The following is a 25,928-nucleotide window of genomic DNA, read 5'->3' as shown; positions in this document are numbered from 1 at the left end:
ACTGTCATGATCAGAACAGCAAGCAATTTGTGGTTTTAAAATTACTCCTCTGGTTCGCATCAAGGTAAGTAAAACCACTGCTTTAGTAATAATTACAGCGAAAATAGCCGCGGGCTCGGTTTGTGTTGTAATTCGATTCCCCGCAAGACAGTCGTCGTAGTGCGTGTCTCTGGTAACGTCACGCAATCATCTACCCGATTTCATATTTACCGTCCCAGAGAGCGTGAGGGAAGTGTTACATAGTCCGTGACACTTGCCTTTGACGGGATGCACCTAGGAGGAACTGTCTTGCAAATGTTACAATCCAATCGATTCTGCTACCTAAGAGTACATAAGTAAGGGATGAAATTTGTTATTGTGCCCGATGTGTGCCTTTTTTTCATTCCCCGATGGAGATGTGTCTGAGATCCTTGCTAAAATTGACTAAGTAATACTACAGTAACTGACTGTTGTTCGCGCGCAAGATAAGCATGTGAGATAAACAGCCAATGGGGGCGGTAATGGGAACCTTCTACATCAAATAGACTGTTAAAAGCTCAGAGGATCTGATACTTGAGCAAAGTTCGGAAAGTATTAAAACAAGAAGACAGGTTTTCAGTGGCGGATCCAGACCTTAAGCTAAGGGAGGGGGGGGGGGGGTTGTTTTGCTTACCCTGCCGGCTTTTCTTCCTTCTGTGATTTCTTCTTCTTTTAACCCAAAATAAGGGGGAAAGGGGGGGGGGGGGGGGTCATGGTCCCAGGCGTTCCTAGCGTAGAGCGTGGAAACTGAGAATACGATTGCTTTAATTCTTTACTGTGTGCTCACACATCGCGAGCAATCAGGAGCCATAATCGGGGACGGAGACCGTAAGCGCGCGCCATTTCTAGTTTTGGGGTTGTCCCCATGATATGGGACAATAATTCTATTTTTAGAACAAATTGCGCCATCGCCTGCGGCACACGCGCGTACATGCTGCGAGGATTTTTGTGGATGTCGCGCGGGGGAAATGGCGTCCGAAATTATGGCTCCTGGAGCAATGTAAAATGCAAAATGCGGTGTTTTGTCGGAAGACAGCTTTGGAAAGAATCACGCCTTATACGTTTATCTCACATACAAAGATGTCGATCGTTTTCGGAACGGGACGGTCCACGAAAGCCTGCCAAATAAGCCAAGTTCATGCTCGTTCTCACGCGATAACAAATGAGCCATGCACGAGTTCAAACTACGAAAATACTGGCCAAAACAGGCTACTGACTACTGATAAGCCTCAGATGTTGAAAAAATCAAGAATCGTCGCAAACAGAACTTTGAGGATGAGGCAAACAACAAGCAATTGGATAAAGAGGATACTCGGCGAACCAACTTGAATAGTAAATATTCAAGCGTAACTCTTGTAATAAAACATCCTGATTTATTTTATTTGTTTTTGTCGTGTTCAATAAGCGTTCTTGTCAAGTACGACTTAATATTGCGTTATGGAGCCCGAGTAAAGCTTTTTACACTTTTTATTCAGAAACAACACAACAAAGTTACAGTTCATTTAACACAATACAAAGAAAAAAGTTATATTTCACTGGAAATATACAAGAAAATAATAATATAAGCTATTTACATCAATACTACTTACGAAAGACAACACACGCGACGACTGGAGTATTCTTGTTAATAGTCTGTAATGTTGCATTTTGTCATGGGATTTCTAACATACAGTGGAATCCCGATTTCTCGAACCCTCATTTGTACGAACCTTCCGATAACTCGATCGAACCAAAAAATAAAGTCGTTTACCTCTCTTCAGTCGAACATTGTAATTTTGCCTCCGATTTCTCGAAATATCTGATTTTTCGAGCCAATTTTCGTTTCCCTCAGAGGTTCGAAAAATCGGGATTCCATCGTACATTATTGCTCATGGTTCGTGCATAAGAGAGTCCGTGATATCTGGTCTGTTACCATTGAAGTCAAGCGGAGACGTTTATTTAGGCCACAAAATGTATATTAAAACTTCATTCCGGACAAACGCAACTTACTTAAATCCTGATGGTCACATGAATCACCTGAGTACAAAAGAATCTGCAAAATAAGCATATCAAAAATCAATCATCAGAGCCTGCCAAGGTATAACGCTTGCTATGATAGGCTCATATAGTCGAGACTGCGTTTCCCGGATTTAAATTTAAAGAAAAACAAGACATTATTAAGTTTAACAAACATGTTTCGGCAGATATTTCTGCCATCTTCAGTTTGAAGTGAACATAGCGTGCAGCAGAATATAAATAGGGAAAAATAAAAATATCAATGGCAATAATGAACACAATTGCAATAGTAATACAAAAATTGAACAGAAAGTCTTAAATTAAACGTGTTTAACCTGTGCCGGATTATGAGCTATGTAATGCCCAGGTAAGAATTAACTTATTATTTGTTTTCATTAATTTGAAACCGTACCGGGAATTAAACAGGATCCTTGAAGGCCTTCGACATTACACTCATAAAACCTCACTGATATAATTTTATTACGACTGAAAATCAATTAAATCGACCGAAAATCAACCGTAAATCAACCGTAAATCAACCGTAAATCAACCGTAAATCAACCGTAAATCAACCATAAATCAACCGTAAATCAACCGTCAGTGAATCAACCGTAAATCAACTGTAAATCGACCTTAGATCAACCTAAATCGACGTCAATTTAGTCGGTTTTGATTTCGCGAAATATCGTGAAAAATCTGCAATTCTGAACGTTATCCCACTGCATTGAACGGCGTATCTGCGATATTTCTGGGTTAATAAAACTGGTGTTCTTCTTTTCATGTATTTTGGGCAGATACTGGCAATCCATGCCAGGTCATATTCTGAAAAAAACGGCTGGTAAACATGACAAAGAATTCAAGAAGTATTTTTGAATTATCTTAAATTAAGGCTACCGCGGAAGTGTGACAGTTAGAAAAAAGTTCCAACTAAGCTGTCGTGACAACGTACCAACCCAAAAAGAAAACACAACACCTACACCGCGAAGGCTATCTTGCCCGTATAGTTTGCTGCTCTCGGCATGCGTCAGGTCTCTTAGCAGCCGTACAGTGTCATCTTCACTTGGGGCGCACGCGCACTCGACTCTTTTTCTGTAGACTTCGAATTTCGAAAACACTGTCTCAAAGATCGGAAAATAAACAGTCTATAAACTAATATCACGGAGATTAGTCTCTAGAAGACATTTTTGGAGTGCGTAAGAGGTACTCAGTTTGCACTCACCATCAAGTTGAAGTTGGTAAGACGAATTATTGTCTTAATCAGAAGCAAAAAGCCTTGAAACCCAGACAACCAAGCTATAATATTGACTTGCCTAGCTCTGCTGTTTATAAATTAGTAGTAAATTGCTGCACGATGCCAGTCTAGTAATCTATAGTTAAGTAGGTCGACTAGGTAACGGCGACATTTGAATGGTCGCACACAATGCAAGGAGTCCATCCTCAGACTTAAAAGTTAAATTCGCCTTGTACAGCATAATAAACAGTACCACATGAAATTACGTACGTACTACTGTTCACTGAACCGGCTTTCGTTTTACGATCTCGTACTAGGGCTTCATCCTAAGACTTAAAGATGGAACCACCTTGTACAGGATAATAAAGAATACCACATGAAAGTACTGCTCAATAGCTTTCATTCAAATTGTCCGGGGATTTATCCAAAGACTAAAAAGTTACTACCAGACACCTTAGCTTAGACAACATCTGATTAACAGTGTCACGTTAAAGTATTGCTCAATAGCTTTCATTTGAATGGCCACAATTTAGGGATATATCCAAAGACTCAAAAGCTAGAACCTCCTTGTACAACAAGCTTACCTCGTGAAGGCGTTCAAAGTCAACATCGTATAGGTCCGACCCTGGTTCTCTACCCACCTCCCCGGACTTGGTATCTTCCCACTTGACATCGTTCAGCTCGCATTCGTTAACATCGTTTTTGTCTTGTTTTCGTTTATAATTGAACGACTTGCACCTCGCATCCCTCAAACAGGCATCTGCACACTGATAAGGCGAGAGAACACCCTGAATAACCTTGAAGGCATGACGCCACATCCTCCTGTCCATTGTTCGATTGGTATTTAGAGACCATCCACTGGGGCAGCTTGCACTGATCTCGTCGACGCGCGATAGAAAGAGGCAAATAAAAGAGGCTAAGACTGCCATGTGCTGCATTTTAGTGGCTCTGTTCTGCGGCATTTTGTAATAACTACGCATTTTGTAATACCTTACGCATTTTGTAATAAAAGCTGCAGCATTTTGTAATTACCTGCAGTATTTTGTATTAAATGCAAACGACGCATTTTGTAATAAGAGCTGCAGCATTTTGTAATAAACGTCAGTCTACGCAATTTGTAATAACGTGGTGACGCAAACTGTAATAAGTCTCTTCACACGATAATTTCACCAAGCATACAGATTGGCTGGATTCCCTTCAACACCAACCTGATGGAAAATCAGTTATTATATTATTGCAGGATTTTTTAAACTGAATATGAGTACAGTATCTGCATGGGTATTTGTACAGTAGATGCACGCGAGTTTTTAGATAAGTTCTTTTTTCTCACTTTTGTCCAAGTCTTGGAATCAAGTTAGGTTCACGAAAAAGAAAGTAATAAAACGTCAACATTTGCGTGACAATGGGTGGAACTATTTCACCTGGTGGTATTCCATTCTCCATTATGAAGATTTAGGAAATTTTTAAGGAATTGAGAATTTTATTTTCCAAAATTTATAAACCTCTCAGACTAAAATTATGCCACATGCTTATTGAAAATATAGATTTGCATAGAAGTATGTGGGTTGTTTAGCTCCCAATATCTGCTAAAAGAGAGGACTTGACAAACTATATTAAGCCAGTGTTGAAGGGAATCCAGCCAATTTTTCCGTTTAGATCAACTCAAGATTGGCTGTTTAGCTAACTGGACTTTGATTGACAACTTGGGATTCGCATGGCATTTCACGTCAGACATTCTGCACAAAAGTATTAAAGCCGGAAAAGCCAACTTTTTAATGACGTCATCTCATTGTTTTGAATTGGTCATATTTTATGAAAAGCACACAAACGTTCTAGAAGACAGACCAAATGGACAAGACGGAGAGCGAGATGAAAAAAATCTTGAAACACTTAAAGACGAAACTGTAATATGATATGTCACCTTATTCAAGGTATTTTTGTGTTGTCATAATAAATAGCTCTCAAAGTTTGCCATTAAATTGTGATCTTCCATGATTTGTTAGTCCATTAATACAAGCTCTCTCTGTCACTGTCAATTAATTAATAAAATCGGAAAAATGCTGACAGATTCATAAAGGAATTCTGTCAAAGAATATTTGTTGAAAATATTATACATTCAGGAAACTACTCCGTTTCGCCAAAAAAAAAAAAAAAATAATAAATAAAAATATGAGGTAGACAGAAAATAGATTTATGGCTTTTCATTTTGCAATTTTCTTGACAAAATTAAAAGGGGAAACACTTCGGCTTTTGTAATGCACTTTAGGGCCTCCACGGCCGTAAAAATTTAGTTGTCGACAACTACGTGTTAATCTCGACAATTAAATGTTCACGATAATGTGTGCGGGATGAGTTGTCAGCAGCTAAACACTATTTCTTCAGTTATCGACAACTAAGCAGTTTCCCTTTTCGAAAGGAAAAACTGTTTTTTAAATTTTGGGGGAATCATTGGTTTAGTTGTCGACAACTATCGAAACTGCATAGTCAGTGGAAAGTGATTTGAGCATGCGTAGCGGTAGTTAGTTCCCATGGCCTCGCTGACCCGACTTAAACATCGACAAGGAACCCTCCAATGTGTGGGATGCTCTGATCGGACACAATTTGTGGCCGATAACAATTAGTTATATTAATGACGACTAAGTGTCTAGTCTCTGGAGGCCCTTCGAGATCTTTTTTGGGCAGAGGGGACATTGTAAGGTTTCAAATCAGATAACTTTGCTCCCATGGATCCAACATTCAGTGCTCGCGTTTTCATGTATTTAATACTTTATATTTTGTATTTTGATTCCTTCGAGATAATCCTGCAGTTTGCGCTCCCCATATGTTTAGTTAGGCCGTTGCTTCTGCGACGTCTGGTCTAGTTTATTAGCTAGTTCAACTGGATTGGTCACTGACAACCGAAAAACTGTGACAGGAGTGGAAGTGGTTTGATGGATACTGGCTGTTACACGTAAGCGAGTACTAAATATTGATTTAATATCTTAAAGGAAATGGATATTGACCGAACAAAAACTATTCTCGGTCACGTACGGTTCCTTTAATATCACCGGTTGGTGGTCCAATTGGTTGTCAGGTGAAAGGGATTCCAATGTATTTGTTTGTCACAGAAAAACTCCTACATAAATGAAATCAGCCTGAAATGATAAACAAGGCCGAGTAACAAATATTTACGAGGGTTATACATGGGATAAGAAAAAGTATACCGCCTCATCCGGGCAAACAAGAACTAACAAACCTGAAAGTTTAAGGTTCGCAAACCTTAAAATACTGACTGACAATTGTCAGAAGACTGAAACTTAACCTGACAAAGTGACAAATGGCCAAGTTTTAAAATGAAACCCAATAAAATGGCCCAATAATCAACCTGACACATCTTGTGTGCACTGCATGAGTCGACCAAAGGTCGACATGATGTACCCTAAAGCAACACTTTAATTACAATTTTACCGGTTCGTAGCCGTCATTTACCTATATATTGGATATGTACTACCTATACAACGAACATTATCACGCGTCACGGTGCAATAGCGTGATAAGTCTTATGTTGCCTAGCAACAGCAACGATAAAACGGTGAACTCAATACCATCACGCAAACGATATTTCGCTGTCGGTTGATACTTATTTTTCTACTAAAACGCACCTCACTTTCGCGCATTTAGAAACCTCTTGCTCTAACTATGGCTGTATTCTTGCCTGATGCCGGGAAAGCACTTACATTCTGCTTTACGAATACGTGAGCCAATAACCGAAAGTATAACTCGCAAAAGATAACGGAAACAAAACTCGAGATATCTGGTCAATTCGTACAGCAGTTATCTTGCTTCTGCGCATGCCTTCTTCAATGCGTGCTTTATCCTCCATGGTGACTATGTCTTCTAATGACATGGGTAATGACTTGTCTTTTACCATGATGTTCATCTCAGTAGCCTGGTCTTCATCCGGGACTTTATGTTTTGCTATTCTAGCCTTTCGTTTTTGATACTTAACACATGGAAGCAGTTTGGATTTAATCGAGTGGCGAATCTGCAGGAAACAAGAGTACCCATAGTCAGAGTGTGGTTGTCAGCCATCGGTATCGTAAAATAATAACCGGATTAACTTGCGGGAGAAACGTGTTTTTACCAAGCGAAACAAACCACCAGCAAGTAGAAGTTAAAGGAGCGACGTCATAGTATGCACATCTTGAAAGGTTTAGCCTAAATGTTTCAAGTTTGCGTTTGTAATCCGTGTTAATCGTCACCATCCTTAACTATCCTTGTTCCTTTATTGTTTAATATTAGCTCTTTGGTGTTTTTGTATCTTAGTGCTACTATTTTCAGTTTCCCTTCCACTGAAAGGTAGTTTTGTACGTGGATAAAATTTACCCAAAATGCTGTGACTGAGCTCCTGGGACGCTGACAAATGATAACAACAGAGACCCCGTCATCCATGCTACGATTATGTTTTCTAGGCTACAAGCTGGCTATAATGCTAAATGAAAGAAACGTATCAAGTAATAAAATGTAGTCTGTAAACTTTGTAAAGTTCTTCGATGGCACGAATGTACCTTCAACACAGATCTAACTGGACACAAATTATTTGGACCAATTCGTGGCCATTGCGATGCCTTCTCTTTCGGCATCATGCATTGATACTCTTACAAGGACGGGGCACTGGTTACTAACAACACTAGAGCAATTTACTCACCATTTCATCTTTGTTGTAATTGCAATCTTTTCCAAGTGGCCGTGAAGACAGCAAAAACACTACTAGACTCTCAATGACAGAGAAGAATATGAATCCAAACGAGACCAACAGGTACCAGTCTAAAGCCTTAGCATAGCTGACCGGCGGCATGGAGGCGTTAATGGCTCCAGACAGGAACATGATGGTGAGAATGGTGGTGATTCCTATCGTTAACCGGTCACCGGCGCTATCTGGGCTCATCCAGAACACAATCCAGCTAATCAGGACAATCAGGATGTCAGGAACGAAAACCTGTAATAGGTAGTAGCCCAGGCGACGTTTGAAGGTATAGGAGACTGTTATGGTGGTAAAGTTTACTAAGAAGAGAACAAAATGAAGATGACAGTCATAGTAATTTTCTTGGAGAATTCTGTCGAAGGGGGAAAGGTGCAATGAGGTTTACCCCATGTAAAGTACCAACCCATGAGACAAGACCAGACCACAACAGCGGAAACTACGTGCCAACTCTTTCCGATAAGTGTGTGGGTTCTTTAGCGTCCCCTGCTAACCATGTAACACTGAAAATGCAGGAGACGGGGCCTACGGTTTATAGTCCTTATTCGAGAAGACTTTAACGTCTAATTATTTGCAGATGTAATTACAAAAGCAGCATATTCTCTTCAGTTATTTTAAGACCCTGAGTGTTGGTCCAGTCTGGGGCCCGAACCCTCGACCTCCCGCACAGCAGATTGGCGCTCTACCAACGGAAGGAAAAATCTTCTTGTTCGGATAACTATAAATGGGCATTGCACTTGAATTGATTCCATGGCTTGAGAAGCCCTTTTGTTGCTTGATGTTCTCACATATGGAAAGTTAAATCGCGCTTGCTATATGTTTTAGTGCGCACGAGAAAGAGAGCAGCTTTCAACTGAGTGTCGTAAGACTAAAACCAAAGTAATCACCCTAGCCAATCGCAAAAATATACAGACAATCCAGTGAACCAATCAACATTCGAAGAAAATACATGTCACTGAAGCAAAGCGCGGGAAAATGAGGCGAACGAGTTACGATTAGTTTTGAGTCTTACCTCTGATTGGATGAAAAAGTGGCGCGAAGTTTTTAAGCCAATCGTGTAGCATAGTGATAAAAAACCAATTACTTTTCGACACTCAAATGAAAACCACTCTAATGTACGTGGTTTAATTTTATTTGCTTTGTAATGTTAACACAGAACAAAATGCCTTTTTAAATTAGCAAATTATAGTGCACGCATAATCAAACTGAAACTGATTTATATAACATGTTGTGCCAAGTACGCAGTCTTTAATAACAGCTTAAACGCAAGAGATGGATTCGAACGTTAGTAATTTGAATAAGTGCTTATTCTTACCATTCAGGTAACTGTCTTGGTTGGAAGTAAAGCTTGCGCCCATGAATTGAAACTGCGCCATGTTATCACGACTGACATGCACGTCGGAATTTTTCCACTTAAAGATGACGTCACTATCATCATAGGCATCTGGAATTGAAAGAAAGAGAGTAGAATGATATGGGGTTATGTATGTGTGGTTGAATCGTGGTAATAAACCTTGGGGGAAGGGGCACCCCCTATAATGACCTACGCGGGGAGGCTTCGCGCGAAAGGGGTATCTTTTTGAAGATTCAGAAATACAAAAGGCGAGGGATTTCTCAAGTTGTGGTATATTAAATTGTAGGGAAATCTGTCATTTAGTCATTTTAAAGGGTCTTTTTAAAACATTTCCAACAGACGCACCTTATGACTGTATCATTTCACTTATCAGGCAGCACATGAAAATGTGGTGAGCTCCCCTTATAAAACTTAGTAGAATACCCCTCCCCCAGCGTAATGAACAGAATAATCGATGTTATCGTTCGATACTTACAGCTTCCAAACTTTAAATGACACGTTTGACTGTCGTGGGGAAAACTGCGCAGATCCATCACACAAGATGCAGTGAATGACACTCTGAAAGATAACACACTGAAGGTCATAACCACAACAACAACAGCAGCAGCAATCCTTTATTTAAACACGATTTTTTTAAGCAACAGGTTTGCTTGTGAAATCGTGTATCTGGCTTAAAGTTTAAGAAAGCACAACTATATACATAATCATAATACATAATATGAAATAATTGTGTACTTATTCATACGAACAGAATCTTTACGTATGCATGCATGTTGCATAGAGAAAACTGCAATCATGAACAAATGTCTTGGGACAAATTTGCACTTTTGGCGCTTTTGCGCACACGCCAGACACGAATACAACTTCACCTGTCTAACCTCATCCCCCACCCCCACCCCCCATACAATGTTGAAAACTAGTACCTGCAATTTCACCTGATTTTCAACGTTGTATTGGGCGGGGAGGGGAACAGCAACACGTTTTTAAAAGGATAGCAGCGCTTTTTCAAACTTCAGTTGTAAAACACAGATAATTTGTTACATTACATAAGTGTCCAAAGGATATTTTTCCACGATTATGAGTATAACTACTAGACCGACAGCGCGAGTTGGAAGGACTTGCACGTCAAAATGGGTGTGCCCATAAACCTAACCTCGTACCCAAAGTCTTCGTTTCTCGTGACCAGCGGTCGGAAAAATGGCGATCCCGTAAAGTTCACATTGGAAGTCCGAAAACATTGGACATGCGGTTGAATTGCACATGCCTAGCGGTAAAACACGTCGCTCAATCGAATCGGGGGTGGTCTCACTTCCGCTCATTTTCATTGTTTTTAAAACCAATCAAAATCGATCATGCAACGGAACTCTCGACAGTCGCTCGTTAGGTCTGGAAACATATTTTTGAGGAACGATATGGCAGTAACCATAGAAACATTCCGATTTCACTTGTTACGCGTGCAAAAGGTCGTTGCTTCACATTGAAAGTCAGTTGTAGTTTTAAACTTTTTCGTATTTTTTAAAGCATAGTTAATAGAGGGATAGTTAATAGAGGGATGTTGAAACTTGACTTTGGTCTTGTTGTAGGTGTTTGTTGGCTATTTTGGGGGTTGACCCTGCACAAAACCTGGCATAATACAAAAGGTGGTTATGTGTGCTTATACAACCCACCAATATATGTATAGAAGCAATGCGATTATGTAATTCATGCATGGCCTATGAGCATAAAACAAAAGATGTGCACGGTCCAGGACCTTCCAACATAAATATCAGCCTGTTTGTTTGTTTCTTTGATGCTTACCGGACTTCTTAACCACTCCCGCTATTAACTATGTTTAAGACAACTGATGCTTACCCCCTGCTGTAGACAAGATCACCTTCAGGACTGATAGACACTTTGCTATGCGTTTCCAAGTTCGGTAACATTAGATTTGTCGCACGAGCGTTGTAACAGTATGCGTCAGGGGTCCATACGAGGTCGATATCACCCCCTTTAAGGGTAATGCTTCGATTTAATTTCCCTGCCAGTCTATTATCCGTCCAGCTTTGGATAAAGTACGAGAAGACCTGGAATTCCTAAGAATAGTATGATTTTTATTGTCAAGAGAGCTTAATTCGATTAGAATAGTGTAGCTGGACCTAGAAAGTATTTAGCACCTTGTTTTAGAATTGGTTGAACCAAATGTTGCTGAAACAGTCCAATTGTGGCATTGCAACGTTGAATGTGAAGACATCGGTGTTTCACGAAAGTTTAAGAAGGCCTCTATCTCAGCATTGCATGAAGTAAATTATGGCATTACTTAACCTTAAACCCCGTTCACACCGATAAATTAAACATATTTTAATGTGGTTTAACTAAACAAGGTTAAAAATTAGTTGCTCATACCGTGCACACCCCACAACTAAACCAGGTAAAAACGTGTTTGATTAAATATGGTAGCACGGTGGTTTGAATTTTGTCTTCTCAATATGACTGCAAAGCGTAAGCGACAAATTAGCAAAATCAAAAACTTGATTTAGTTTCACTAGTTCAGTTCATGTGAACGAGGATTTTCTGCTAATTTTATTGACGTCGACATGTTTTGCAATGAGCAAGCATTGACCACGTTTGAAAAAAATCATAATAGCCTTAAAAATGCGCTTAGCTTTAGAATTCAGGTCAGGGACGTTTTGCTGTATTTGCATACATGACAGGGCAGGGGGTGTTCCTGTTTTGATATTGCATACATTAAAATTAAATTAACAACAGTTGTGGCGCTCTTACCATGTCGGCCTCGTGAATATTTCCAAATGATTCCACAAGGAGCTGAACCAACACTTCCACAGGTGAGTCTGAAAAAAGATGTGGCGAACAAGTCTCCATTAACCACTTGTTTTTTTTGGCCAATTTTATGCCCATATCATAACAAAATTCATGTTTAGTTCAAATCGAAATGTGTTTCTGTAAGGTCAATTAAGGACGTTCGCGCGAAAATTTTGCAGTGACATGCAATAGATTTTTTTAGATTTTTACTGCAGTCAGATAGTGAGTTACTTGTGTCATACATGCAAAACAAATTGAGGGGCACCGACTTCGTTTCAGAGATAGAGTGTGTGGAAACTACCCTAATTTTGAAAAATTAGCGCACGTAATTCAGCATGGTCTACAGAAGTAAAACGAAGGTAAGCGATCTTAGTCATATTCTGCAGAAGTGGGTCTGTTGCGTAAATGATTCCAAATGTTGCCAACGTTTTCAGAAAACCTAACCCTTCAAGAGGCATTTGAAACCACCGCACAGATAAACGAAGAGCTAAAAAGAACGGAATTCGATGGTGCATTTTGCAAAAAATTCCGACTTCTAATGATAGATTTTCTTCATTTTTTCGCTAAACGTAGAAAATCGGTAGAGAAAATGATCCATCGAAAGAAAAATAGGGTTCACCGAACTTCCAAGATCGTTATATCCAGGCAAAGCTATAGCAATGGCCATCTACCCTATAGCGTGCGCTCGATGTACGACGCGCGGCATGTGAATTTGCTTGCGCAGTAAGGATGCGCAGTGACAATTAGCGCGAACGTCCTTAACCGCGATGTCTGTCAGTCCGCATTGACGTTAGAGTTACATTACCTCCATAGAATCCAGGGCTTAACGTTTCATCATAATCAGCAACTAGCGTGTTCTTTAATGAGCTGGAGCCTATTACTGTAACAAAGCTGGGGATATGAAAGAAAAACAAAAACTTGTTAGGAAGTGTTAGCTGTCATTTCTTCGCAACCTCAACAAATGACTTATTCGTAAATTTTGTGTATAAAGAGACACCTTCAGGCAGATTCTCACGCATAGTTGTTAAGACTATACCAACGAGCTAGACGGAGATTATCTTCTTTCTGCTCGGTGAGAGGCGAGAGGGATTAAATCGTTATTTGTGGTGCATAAAGCGAGTTATGATGTCAGTTATGCCTTAAGGTAGTCAAGAGAAATATAAATAACAATAAAAATGTTATTAGGCACGTTTACTCTCGATGAAGAAATCTTAAAAATAACACATGCATCAGGATTTCGTGTTTGTGTTGGACAACGAATACAGAGAGTGGGAAATGGGTGATCGTTGTGCCGTGTTTTATGCGCGATGTTGTCGATGGTGAGGCCTATTTGACGTTTGTGGTGTAATCTGCTAAAGTAAGAAAAGTGATTCCTAGAATGAAGCATCGCGCACGATGCTGCGTGCAGTGTTGTACGCAACAATTTAAGAGCAGGCGGAACAAAAAGGTGCCGTTTAGACGTTGCCAGTGAAACAGTCAGCAGCAGTGTAATTTGGCATCCCGCGTCGCTGACCTTGAACGACTTAATCCACTTTACCTTCCGTTTTTTTGTATTAAAAAAAAAGCAGCTGTAACATTTATATATCGAGGAGTTTTTTAATTGACTACCTTAAAACCCGAAAACCACGAAAAAGGTCAAAAACAAAACAAACAAAGAAACACACAACTGAAGAAAGAAAACTTGAGCTAACAGGTTCAGGAAAACTCACATGATGAAATCATTAATCGGTTTTGGTTTGCATTCAATCATCTGGTTGAAAGTGTAGTGCGGTTATTATTTAAAAAAAAAAAAAAGAAAAAAAAAAAAGATTACTGATAGCAGAAAATGAAAGCAAAACCAAGGCCACTCCAGCTCACCCTGGACACTCAGTTGAAAACAACCCCATGTAGCGACAACAAAAGCAAATGAGCGAAACGAAACGTAACTCCGAAATAAAAACAACGAACTCTAGTTCATGTAAACTGGCATATGCACCTATTACCAAACAATGACTCACCTGGCAAGCGACAAGCAGATCCCAAAAGAATTCAGGCCTAAATCCTTCATTCTGTGCTCAGCTGGAGATGGTGAACAAGGAGTATTAACACAGGACTAAACTAGCTACTGTAATTCTTAAACCGTGAATCAATACCGCTTAAAAATGCCTCACTGAATTCCTTGAATCCAACTTGGTGACTGCCCTGACTGACTGGATGACTGTAGGAACTTAATTTCGTGTACAATCTATTTGACTGTAGATTTAAATTAGGCGTCAACACAAAAGAATACAATAAAACAATAACCTCAATTGACCCATACTTACACTAATTACATGAAAAGTATTATACCCATTGCAGGTTGATTTAACAAAATAATAAGGAAGGTAAATGTTAATTGGAGCATAGAGGCTATTTGAACCCCCAGGATTTCGAGTTAGCCCCTAAAAGCTATTTAGAGTTAATTTTAATACAATAATACAATAATCTCTATTGACCCACACTGACATCAATTACACGAGAAGTATGATAAACATTAGAGGTCGATTAAACAAAACGGTGGGCAAAGCAACCTTTAATTGGAGCCTTGAGGCTAAAGAAACCTCAAAGTTTTTTAGTTAGCTTCTGAAAGCTATGTAGGGTTACAGTGTAATTTTTCATACAGTGCAACCAGCTTTTTTCAGGTGTGTTTCAAAGCTATTATAGACGAGGCACTGTGTCTGATCTTCAGGAAAAATGACTAATGAAAAAACTCTGGAAAAGGGAAAAAAGTGATTATAATCTTGTCCAAGGCCGATGTTTCTAAGATCTTTTTCTAACCTTAGGAGAGTTGATTCCGAGATTCACTAGCATCTATTTAGTTGTTTTTCTCTTTGAATTCTCTACTTCTCTCTTCGGCTTTTAAATGTGAGAGATTTAATTGCGACAAGCGTTTTCCTAACTAGCCTGTTGCATTGACAATGCTTGAAATTTTTCCTTAATCTGGCCAAAAGAATCAATCATGACGGGCGAAAGAAGAAGGTTCAAAAGAAGCCATTAACAAAATCATGTGCATAGACACCCACTGAGAAGCGAAATTTACATGGTGTTCGTATAGTAATGAGAGTACGTAATATTAGGATTAATGTTGTTTCTGGCAAATTTTCAACATTTTTCATACTGTGCTATATTTCTTTTTAAAGCTCTACATGTAAATAAGTTTAATCTTGCAACTTGATGTAGTTTTCACGTGTAACGTAATGACGGTTTTATCATGATAGATATTAAGCACGTCAAGAAATTTGTTCGATCGATGTACCGCAATGATGATATATTTATTCTGCTTCAAGATGCAAATTTCGCCAGGAATTATCTGTTGTTGCCCTGTCTAACATGATCCGTGATAAAACTACTCTTTTTTCTAGTTTGCGTTGAAGCGTTGTTACTGATTCTCTTCTTCGACAATTTTCCTCTACAGTCAACGTTTAACATCCCTTGTGAAATTTAACTCGACTGCGAAACATTTGCCCACAGCTTATAAAAATGGATAATTAGCGCGACTGCAACATAAACAAAAAAAAAAAAATTGGGCTCTTTCCATGATTTCAGCGACTTATTACCAGGTAATGATAGTGCTAGGCCAGACGTTTGTCATAAATATTGTAATTGAAGCCCGGTTCGAAGCCTAAAATTACTCCTCTGGTTCGCATCAAGGTAAGTAAAACCACTGCTTTAGTAATAATTACAGCGAAAATAGCCGCGAAGGAAACTTAATTGAATCAAATTCGTATTCAAGACTTCAAGAACGGATACTAGCAAATATTTTATACTAGATTGTTAAGGATATGCGGCAAAACCTACCTCAGTATCCCGTGCTCTCTTTACAAGGGTTGAGGGTACGTATTCAAGAATCTTCGGTCTGATGGAGTATGAAATAAAAACGAGTCTCTGTGTTGTTATTTTGCCTCCTGTGATGCAACGCTTTTCAAAAAGAAGATTAAAAAGGCTCCTTTTGTAAAATGCAAATGCAGAGACCGTATGTTATTATGCCATTGCTTTCCAGCTGCTCTACACGTCTTCGCGTGTGGCGGGATTAATATCTTGAGAAAAATGAATCGCGCGTTAATTACAAGTCCATGATGAATTTTGCTGCTGGCGTTTAAGATGATGTTTCCATTTCTATTTACAGAGGTCTGTTATGTCAATTAAGGCTTGTTTTCACTGGCGCATAAGCATAAGCATAAGTCGACATATGCAGATGAAGTAAGATATTATTAATCAGGACCCGGGTTTTGTTTGCAAAATGTTCTAATTAAAGCCGCTACTTGAAGCATTCTACTGCGAATAGTGCAAGTAAAATCAGCCTTAACTCTCAAGAGGTGGGAATTGTAACTCAACCAGTCCCTCTTACAGGATCTCCTCTCTCCAGCTTCGCCGCTGGAGTACAACACCAAGCAAGAGAGCCTTCTTCCAGGCTGCTTTTATTTTCCGACACGTTTGTGACCTAAAACTTTAAATAAATAATCTAAAAGCATGACTTCTAATAACAAAGAAGGCGTACGTGAAAACCAAATCAGACTTGAGTACTAACAGAAAAAGAGAATGATAGCTAAATGAAGCGACTAACATTGCATTCGAGAAATAATGATGCATTTAATATTTGTATTAATGCATTTAACTGACGGTCCATAGGTAATACATTGTATGTGGTATTTTTAATTTGCATCAGTATAATAACTCCAATATCCAATGTTAAAAATTAAGAAGATAAGCGGGAACAACGCTCGTGATACTTTGTCGATTAAATCAGGTGCATTATCCACTTTGCAAGGCTTTTTATGTCCTAGGAATGAACTGTCCTCACAAGCTGCAATTTCAGTGTTTGAGATACTTCTGATAACCTTGTTGCCTTGATGTTCGTTGTCTTTATGTCCAATCGAAGAAGTAACGTCATGTTTGCAGGAATGGAATGTCACCTTCTCGTCTGACGATGACTTATTACTTGCAGAAGTTGTCTCCTTTTGTAAAAAGGAAGGAAAATAATTACCTGAAGAGTCGATTATTTATATTAGCGCGTAGGAAACTTATTCAATTTTGTAACTCTAACGACTACGTTTATTGGAGATATGGACGAGCGACATCCAGGAAGTGGCAATTACTTTATTCGTTATTTTCTTTTATCGCTGTCATAAGCCAGCAATAGCGTTTTATTGATTGATAGAATATTGAAGGCAAATCGTTCAATACATGTTACTCAATGTGATGATTATAATAGGATTTGTATACTCAGGCTCGAAGTGGTTAAAATTCTACAGATATCTTTTATCAACGGAATAGGAACACTGGATAGGAACGCTCGATTTTCAGAAGAGGGCCTTCAAACGGACTGAAGCGCTCAATCAATGGAGGGTGCTAATCGCATTAGATCTTACACTTGTGGTTAACAAACAATGGGAATCCACTAGAAGGAGTAACCCAGAGGTCTTATTGCGTACCATGATGAAAGAGTCATAAACAAACAACAACAACAACAACAATAACAGCAAAAACAACAACGACAACAGAAAAGGCAACATACAGTCAACTCTCGTTATAGCGGACACGCACGGGGCCGTCGTTTAGTGTCCGTAATATCTATAGCGAGAGTCCGTAACAGCGGGGTGTGAAATAAAAAGTTCCCTTAACATTTAATAAATAACAAAGACAATGTCTATGAAGCAAGGACTATTGTGCAGACAAAAAAAAAATTGATGTGAAAATAAACATTCCAGAAGTCTTTTGAAGTGTATTTTGACAAATGATGAACAGCAGACTGTAATTTTACATAATTATGTTATATGAGAAACACGAGAGTGTCACGAGAGTCAAAACAATAAAATTGTCATTTTGGTACTACGAAAGTGCCCGTAATTCCGTAATAGTAAGAGTCCATAATTGCGGGAGTCATTTCCAGTCAAACCTCTACAGCTTTCGCTGGGGATCTGGATGTTGTCCGTGATAGCGAGCGTCTGTATACAATCAATATATCAATCAATCAATCAATCAATCAATCAATCAATCAATCAATCAATCAATCAATATATTTAACGTGGTCGGTACACTTAGCTAAAAAGCTACTTTACAGGTACGCCACGAAAAAAACAGAAAAAAGAAATTATAAGAGCCTTATGAAGGTATTTAAATTTAAATAAATTAAGATTAAGAACTACCTAATATTAAAATATAAGAATAAACAATGTAGTCACAAGTAAAATGTATAATTATACAATATAATTACGTATAATTAAGCACATAATTATGTATAATTATACAATTTGTGTATATATATACACAAACCTTCATCGCCCTTCTCTTGTTACCACTTGTCCAAACGACAAACACAATCAAACATTCTACCAGGGAAAAGAATGCAAAGACAAACGAAACCATTAGGTACCAGTCCAACGCCTTGGGATAGCTGACTTTAGGCATGGTGCCATTGATAGATCCAAGAAGAAACATGATGGTCAGAATGGTGGTGATTCCCAGCGCCATTCTGTTTCCCATGTCTGTTTTGTCCATCCAGAAAACAATCCAGCTTAGAGCTACGACGAAAATGTCGGGAAGGTAGACTTGGATGAGATAATATCCCATGCGACGTTTGAAGAAATACGTCACTATTATGGTGGAGAAGTTTCCTGAAATAAACCCAGAGTTAACTCGCTCAGCCCTGTCCGTGTCAATTTAGAAATTGAGTCGCTAGGCGTAGTGGTTAGGGCGCTGGATTTGTAATCCGAACGCTCCTGGCTCAAATCCTCCTCCCTGCCACTAGATAGATTTGTATAGGGTGGCTCCGAACTCAACTCCTCCGCGGCTTGTAAATAGCTATCTGGTAATCCTCCAAACAGTTGGGATTTTTAACAAGTTTTTATGTTCTGTTTACAACATTTATAGTGCCCCCAATTAGCGCAGCTGTGCTAAATACCGGTAATAAAGTGATTTATCATTTTTATTTTTAACAGCAAGCTTAACTATTTTTGTTGCGAATAGCTTTCATGCTTAAGTATAATAATTTATTTTTCATCGTAGTGGGTATGCATGCGCAGTTAACTCCAGGCTAGGCTACCGACATCCTCCTTCAACAGATGAAGCTAATAATTCCAAGGAATTGAAAGACAATAAGAGTTTAAGATACCAGGATGGCAAGAGGTGGAGCAATTGTTTTAAGCATAGACGAGGGGTTAAATTTATGAGAACCTGACGAAGAACAAACGCAGGGGAGATTTTTATTGAACTCAGACTACCAGATCATAGAAGGCAATGCCCAAACAACGCTCTTTCATACTGGCTCTTACATAGATCTACAATAATACGAATCAAAAATGCAAGATTTACCTATTTTGTACATGTTCACAGACGTCGACAATGAGGCCCCCTTGTAGTCAAATTGTGCCATCTGAGTCGCCTCTACTTTCACAACTTTGTATTTCCATTTGTAAATGATATCCTCAGTTGTATAAGCATCTTGTTTAAAGAAAAAAGGAAATAAGCTCGTCTAGTGTGTTCGAATTATTAAATAACATTACCTGTAAATAAAATGAACATGTATCGTGTTGAAATCAAGTGCAGTGGATAATTCTTTAGGGGCACTGTGATTGGTTTACTTATATAGCAAATACTATAGATATGTTCCTCTTAGTTTAGTAAACAAATTGTTTGATCTCATTTTTAGCCATAAGTGCATTAATTTTTACTGATGTTTTCTATCAAAGCATATATATACTTCAAAAAAGCAGAAAATGTATGCATTGAGTACGTTCAACTTTACAATGACTTCATGACGAGTGACAAACATGGACAAGACCGTATGAGTGAAACGATTGTCATTACACTAACAACATCATTAAGAATTGTGTTATTGCGAAATAAGCACTTACAGCTTCCAATTTTAAGAAAACATTCTTGCGAGTCAAACGGGAAATGACGAAGATCCAGTTCACAAGATGCTAAGAAAGTCACCCTGGAAAAAAAGTAAATTCTTGTAAATACGTCTCTGATCAGAATATTATTAGGTTATAAAACCTCATTCTTGACTTTAATTTCATGCAGGAGCAGTTGAATTACTATGTACTCTGATAAAGAATTAAAAGGTAACCGTAGATTTAGCATCTTCAAAAGTTTGAAACAAATTATTCAAATTTGCTTTTTTAAATTCTTTTGATTCCTTTCCAAGCTCAGGGTTGGCTCTCAGCCTTTATTTATTTCATTTCGTAAGTAATCTTGTGCTTCGTAAAAAGTCAGTTAATAGATTATATATCTTGAACAATAATTAACCCAAGCTTAAACACGACTGTGAATAATAATGATAAAAAATTATTTTTTTTCAAGATCTGAACAATAAGCCGTAAAAGACTGGCTATGCAAACTCACGTTGCATTATCATAGTGACAGTATAAATGATTTGCGTGTTCCACCTCACCACTCTACTAGAGGCCACGAAAGCTAAGAGGTTGGCGACGAACCCTCCCACTCAAAGAGTAAGTTGTGCTTGATCTAGCTGTCCGCTTCTATTTACGCCTGGTTTTAGGCTTGCCCCATTCCAGAGCAATTCCCCATAACTTATTATCATGTCGGAATAACAATACCCGAGGTTGAATATTACTCTATTTTTTGTAACAGTCGGCGACATCACGACAATAACACAGACCCTTTGGTGTAAAGCACATTTCCCTGGACATCAACAGACACTTTGCTGTGCACTGTAGAATCTGGTTGCATTAAGTTTGAATCACGTGCGTTGTAACAAAAGGGGTCTGGTAACCAGAGTCGATTGATGTTCTCTCCTTTTATGGTAATTGCCTTGTCAAGCTTTCCAGTGAGTCTGTCATCTTTCCACTGCTGTCGCAAATAACCAAATACTTTAAATTCCTACAACAGAAATAAATCATTTCTGTTCTCATTATACTATTTACCCGTCTTTGAACGAATGAATAATTTACATTGACTTACAATTCATCGTCGTCGTTGCCAGGAGAGAAACCCTGAGTGCAATCTCGAACACTCAGAAGTTTATTGCTTGTGTGGTAATCGAAGATTTTCAGGAAGGTTGTTAATGGCTGTGCAATAAGTCATCTCAAGTTGTACTTCTTATGCCATGCTTTAGTAAATCATAATTTATTCTGCTATTTAAAAGTGATATTTTCTTTGTCATTTCGGTGGCAAGGCTTTTAAAGCCTGGCTTTCACTAGTGACGTGAGCACAAGCGTAAGCACAAGCGTAAACACAATAATTCTTATTTCACCGTGAAAACAGCCTTGACGCAGGTATAAGCGCAAGAGCAATCAGAAGCACAAGGATCAAAATTTTTCCTTTTTTCTTATGTTTGCGCTTATGCTTGCGTTTGCGCTGCAACAAGTGAAAACGAAATACTGCTCAGGCATAACACAGGCACAAGGATATTTACCACACATGGTTATGTTTGGCCAATGAAAACGCTGGATCCAGATTACCTCTCGCCTAAACAGTTTTCCAAAATGGCGGAAGGCTCGGATGATTTTGCTTGTGTTTGCGTCGAATTTCGTTTTCATTCGGGTCATCCCTATTGCTTGGGTTTGTGCTTGCGCTTGTACTTGCGTTGCTAGTGAAAACCAGGCTTAAACAATCGAGAGTTTATCCTAATATACTTTTAATAGTTGATTTTATTTCTCATACACCTGACCTACCATGTCTGCCTCTTCTATATTTCCAAATGATTCAACGTAGAGATCTGTCAAGATTTCGACTGGACGTTCTGTGAGTAAAAATTTCCAGGCAAATTATTAAGGACGTTCGCGCGAAAATGTTACAGTCGATAGTTTTTTAAATTTTTACTGCTATCAGATAATGAGTTACTTGTGTCAGAAATGTCAAAAATTTGGGAGTCACCGACTTCGTTTCATAGATAAAGCGTGCGGAAAACTACCCTGATTTTGAAAAATTGGCGCACGTAATTCAGCATGGTCTGTAGGGGTTAAAAATATCGAAGGTGAGTCAACGGAAGCAAACGATCTTAGTCATATTTTGTAGAAGTGGGTCTGTTGCGTATTTAATTTAAGGTGTTGCCAACGTTTTCACAAAACTTAACCCTTCAAGAGGCCTTTGAAACCGCCGCACAGATAAACGAAGAGCTAAAAAGAACGGAATTCGATGGTGCATTTTGCAAAATATTCAGACTTCTAATCAATAGATTTTCCTCACTTTTTCGCTAAACGTAGAAAATCGGTAGAAAAAAATGATCCATCAAAAGAAAAATAGGGATCACCAAACGTCCAAGATCGTTCAATCCAGGCAGAGCTATAACAATGGCCATCTGCCCTATCAATGTTCATTTTATTACTTAGCGCGCGCTCGATGCATGACGTGGCGTGCGAATTTGCGTGCGCAGTAAGGATGTGCAGAAACAGTTAGCGCGAACGTCCTTAAACAATAAAAATAATATGAATCTAACGTAAGAATTTAAAATGCTACTACTATTACAGACTGACAGACAGACAAACTGACAGACAGGTAGACAGACAGACAGACAGACAGACAATCTTTATTCAAGCGCGATTAAAATTAAAGGTCTGTAGCTTATGGGGCTGTGCAAAAACATAAACAATTACAATCACAATAAAACTTCGTACAAAGTATTAACATGATAGATACAGTTCGTCTAAAATTCGTCAATGGCAACATTCCACAGTATTGAGCCTCTGTTAGTGATGGAGGTTTTTACTATAATTCGTTTTGAAGCGTGACACCGTTAGTAATAACCAGATTGAGTTCATCCTACCTCCAAAACTGGGTCGCACCACTTGGTCATAATTTGAAAATAATCTTGACAACACTGATACAGAACTGCTGTTTTCTTTGGTTGAGGAGCTGTTAATGAAAGAAAGTGAAGCTGATTCGATCTTAACAGAGATGCTTAACAAAGATGAGCACTGATGCCTGGTACATAAGCCCGAGGCGGGTGGACTCCCATATAAAACGGTCAGGATCACGGCTCTTCGGAAATTTTGAAAAGAACCTGTAAAAGGTACCAAGATCCTGTTTTTTGGGCGTGGCTTGAATTTTTTCACCCCTAAGAGGTACCAATTCTAAAACAACACATTTTCTCTTGTCATATTTTTTTTCCGGCTAAATACCCTAAAGCTAGGTACTGCAAAAGTTCCCCCTATGGACATTTTGAAGCTGAACACCATAAAAAGTACCAAACAAAATCGCTATTTAAATCCTTAAAAATTACGACGAGCACCCCCGTCTTTTTTATATGGGAGTCCTCCAGGGTACATAAGATATCCCCTGTCTCACATAGTACCAGTATTATCCAACACAGGAGACAATCAAACTCGTGCGAAGGACAACGGAAAGTTTTCACCAATGATGCACTTGATTGCATTTCAAAAAATAAACATTACGATATTATAATTACAGGCCTACTAGAAAAAAATTTATAAACAGGAATTTTTCCTTTAAATTAGTATTTGATTCGCATCTTCAATAAAGCATTAGTCAGTCGTCATCTCTTACTTATTTCACCTCTTCGTTTCACACCAAGCTAATTTTAGGCCTCAGGCATTTATGATGGAATCATAAACATACTTTCTTTCAGCAAAAATGCTTCAAGCAGATGTGAAAAAAAACTTTCAGTTGACGTATTCTGGTATACCTTTATGCGTATACAGACAATTTTGGATTGACCTGTTTAGTAAAGAAAAGCAAAATCCGTTTTCGGATTCTTTCGGATTTAAGAATCCAATCCTAGATTTCCTAAAGAAACGCACCCTTATAAATTTAAAAAAAAAAATGCTAGCTACGCCCTCTGTGCTTAATATGCATACAACAGTAGTTATCGTACTGTATTTTACAAAATAAGATTTGAGATATTTTTCCTATTAAACCGCTTTAATTGGCCAGTCGATGTTTGAAGTGAAATCAAACTATGGTTAAGCATTTCGTGAAACAAATTTTAACTTAGGTTAATTAAATGAAAATGAAATGTACTTACAGTTTTCCATTCAGCATGAGTATAAGAACAACACCAATAGTTTGGAAGCAGGACAGTCTTCCAGTCAAGGGTATTTCCATGTTTGGTCACAAGAATGTGAATTAGATGGAGCTTTCTTTAAGTGTGAAAATGATTGATTTCCACTGTAGATACATAATATATTGTTTGGTCATGAGAAAATAACTTAAGATTAGCATTTGTATCTAGGTCGTCGTCTCTCTACATGTATGTGGAACTTAACAAGGAAGTCTTGAGAAAAGTTTACTTGCCAAGATGAATGTTGATTGAGAATGTATATGTGCATGAGCGTAGCCCAAGAAATGCTTAAACATTGGATCTCGGAAACGCAACGACAACAGCGCGCAGTTAAGTAATTTAGACTATTTATCTCTACGAGAAAAACCTGGAAACATCAATTCGAGGCGATACATAACATAGAACGTTATAAAATTATAGGATTTTCGCTAAGCTGATGACATGGAAAATATGTCCCTATTTGCTTTTATTGACACCCTATTTATCATGCACGTGCATTAAATATTGCTTTGTAGTCCACCGGATATTTCTCTATGCTTCCAGATTTTGAAATTTTATCATGAAATTCAGACTTTACCAGTCGAGATATCAATATCCGTATGTTGAGTTATTTGCCTTGGATCCCCGTAAGATCTATAAAACAGATTTCAACGGTGATGTTTGGGTCCACCAGTTGATCTGTGTACCTTAGGGATCTTAAATAAGTGAAACATACGGTTTGATAAGTATATAGGTAAACGTGAATATATACATATTTTTCAAATGAATAGCAGGGCGGGACCCTTGTGGCAAGGTACAATTTCTACGTTGATATTAGCACTTACCGTTATCCATGCGGCGTTTTCTCCCTGCAGGGAAATAAATCCAATAACACTGCTGGCGAAAGCAGCCAAGCAGTCGTGAAATAACGAAAGAATTGTATGTGAATAATTTAGAGACGGTCCGTACATTAAAAATACGTAACTAATTCCTGTAACTGCATCCAATTGCCAATTCACGAAACAAAAATACATTATTTGTAACCTAATTTCCAAGGGAAACACGGGCACCCAACATCTGTAAGGATGCGCAAACAAAAAACACATTACTCTCCTTTCATGTTGATAGTAATTTAAAACTCACACACAAGAATGAGTTTGTATCATCGCTTACTGTGTTTAGAAAATTTATCCTCGTTTTGTCTGGCATCTTAATTTTAAGTGTGAAAACAAAACCACTCGCTAAAGGTGGTATGATATTGGCTAGAAATTTCCAGATCGATCTAACACCCTCGGTACTATTGAAATGAAATTGTTTACACCAATTTCTTTTATCAGGTTAGTATTTTAAGTGCATATACATATTTTTTTTCTCATTGTCAACGAAGCGCTTTTATAAAAATATGATTTGTTTATGACGTACGTAGACGACTATTAGATTTATTACAGAACTTTTAGAGTTTTTCCAACACAGCACACGAAACACTAATATCTCATTGCATCGACTTCAAAGAGCCAAAAATCATAAACCCACCAAGTTATTACAAAGTATATTTTCTTATTTTCAAGATGTGTTTGTATATCGAGAAGCAATATACATATGTTATTATCAAGACAATGGTAATCAGACATCGGTTTTGAGTGAAATTCAATATTAATTTACGCGAATGATTTCTTCAGGTACTGAAATCGTTATACGTTCTCGCCGGCAGGGCTGTCAATCGTCGAACAATTGTTCAATTCTGTCAAAAAAAGTGAATGATAACAAAATTATCTGAAGGCCAAACAATAATCTTTATAATATCCGACGA

At 38.3% G+C, this 25,928-nt stretch overlaps 3 protein-coding genes across 4 annotated transcripts; all 3 read right to left on the bottom strand.

Moving 5' to 3' along the window:
- Window positions 1-1,467: 1,467 nt before the first annotated feature.
- On the bottom strand, window positions 1,468-4,735 carry LOC149101378 (uncharacterized). Its single transcript, XM_089276516.1, has 2 exons — window positions 3,829-4,735; window positions 1,468-2,050 (listed from the first exon to the last, which is right to left on the bottom strand). The coding sequence occupies exons 1-2, from the start codon at window positions 4,222-4,224 to the stop codon at window positions 1,976-1,978; spliced, it is 471 nt and encodes a 156-aa protein (XP_089132642.1). The 5' UTR covers window positions 4,225-4,735; the 3' UTR covers window positions 1,468-1,975.
- A 1,252-nt stretch (window positions 4,736-5,987) lies between these two features.
- LOC110045986 (gamma-aminobutyric acid receptor subunit alpha-5-like) lies at window positions 5,988-16,588 on the bottom strand. Its single transcript, XM_089275969.1, has 9 exons — window positions 15,955-16,588; window positions 14,136-14,196; window positions 12,944-13,029; window positions 12,100-12,167; window positions 11,191-11,411; window positions 9,815-9,897; window positions 9,301-9,429; window positions 7,932-8,287; window positions 5,988-7,268 (listed from the first exon to the last, which is right to left on the bottom strand). Exons 2-9 carry the CDS (start codon window positions 14,183-14,185, stop codon window positions 6,969-6,971), a joined length of 1,293 nt encoding a protein of 430 aa, XP_089132095.1. The 5' UTR covers window positions 14,186-14,196; window positions 15,955-16,588; the 3' UTR covers window positions 5,988-6,968.
- Window positions 16,589-16,726: 138 nt separating this feature from the next.
- Window positions 16,727-25,534, bottom strand: LOC110045967 (gamma-aminobutyric acid receptor subunit alpha-5-like). Of its 2 annotated transcripts, none has more exons than XM_020751631.2 (8): window positions 24,104-25,534; window positions 22,886-22,974; window positions 21,795-21,862; window positions 20,780-21,000; window positions 20,010-20,092; window positions 19,468-19,596; window positions 18,430-18,770; window positions 16,727-17,111 (listed from the first exon to the last, which is right to left on the bottom strand). In XM_020751631.2, the coding sequence occupies exons 1-8, from the start codon at window positions 24,181-24,183 to the stop codon at window positions 16,809-16,811; spliced, it is 1,314 nt and encodes a 437-aa protein (XP_020607290.2). In that variant the 5' UTR covers window positions 24,184-25,534; the 3' UTR covers window positions 16,727-16,808. The 2 variants fall into 2 exon arrangements, with proteins under 2 accessions (XP_020607290.2, XP_089132094.1); XM_089275968.1 differs by having other exon boundaries at window positions 18,430-18,677.
- Between the last annotated feature and the right edge of the window lie 394 nt (window positions 25,535-25,928).

Source organism: Orbicella faveolata, unplaced genomic scaffold (genome assembly GCF_042242905.1).
Source record: "Orbicella faveolata isolate gen_17 unplaced genomic scaffold, um_ofav_v1 contig_4, whole genome shotgun sequence".
Taxonomy (NCBI): Eukaryota; Metazoa; Cnidaria; class Anthozoa; order Scleractinia; family Merulinidae; genus Orbicella; species Orbicella faveolata.
This window is presented reverse-complemented; position numbering and strand designations above follow the sequence as displayed.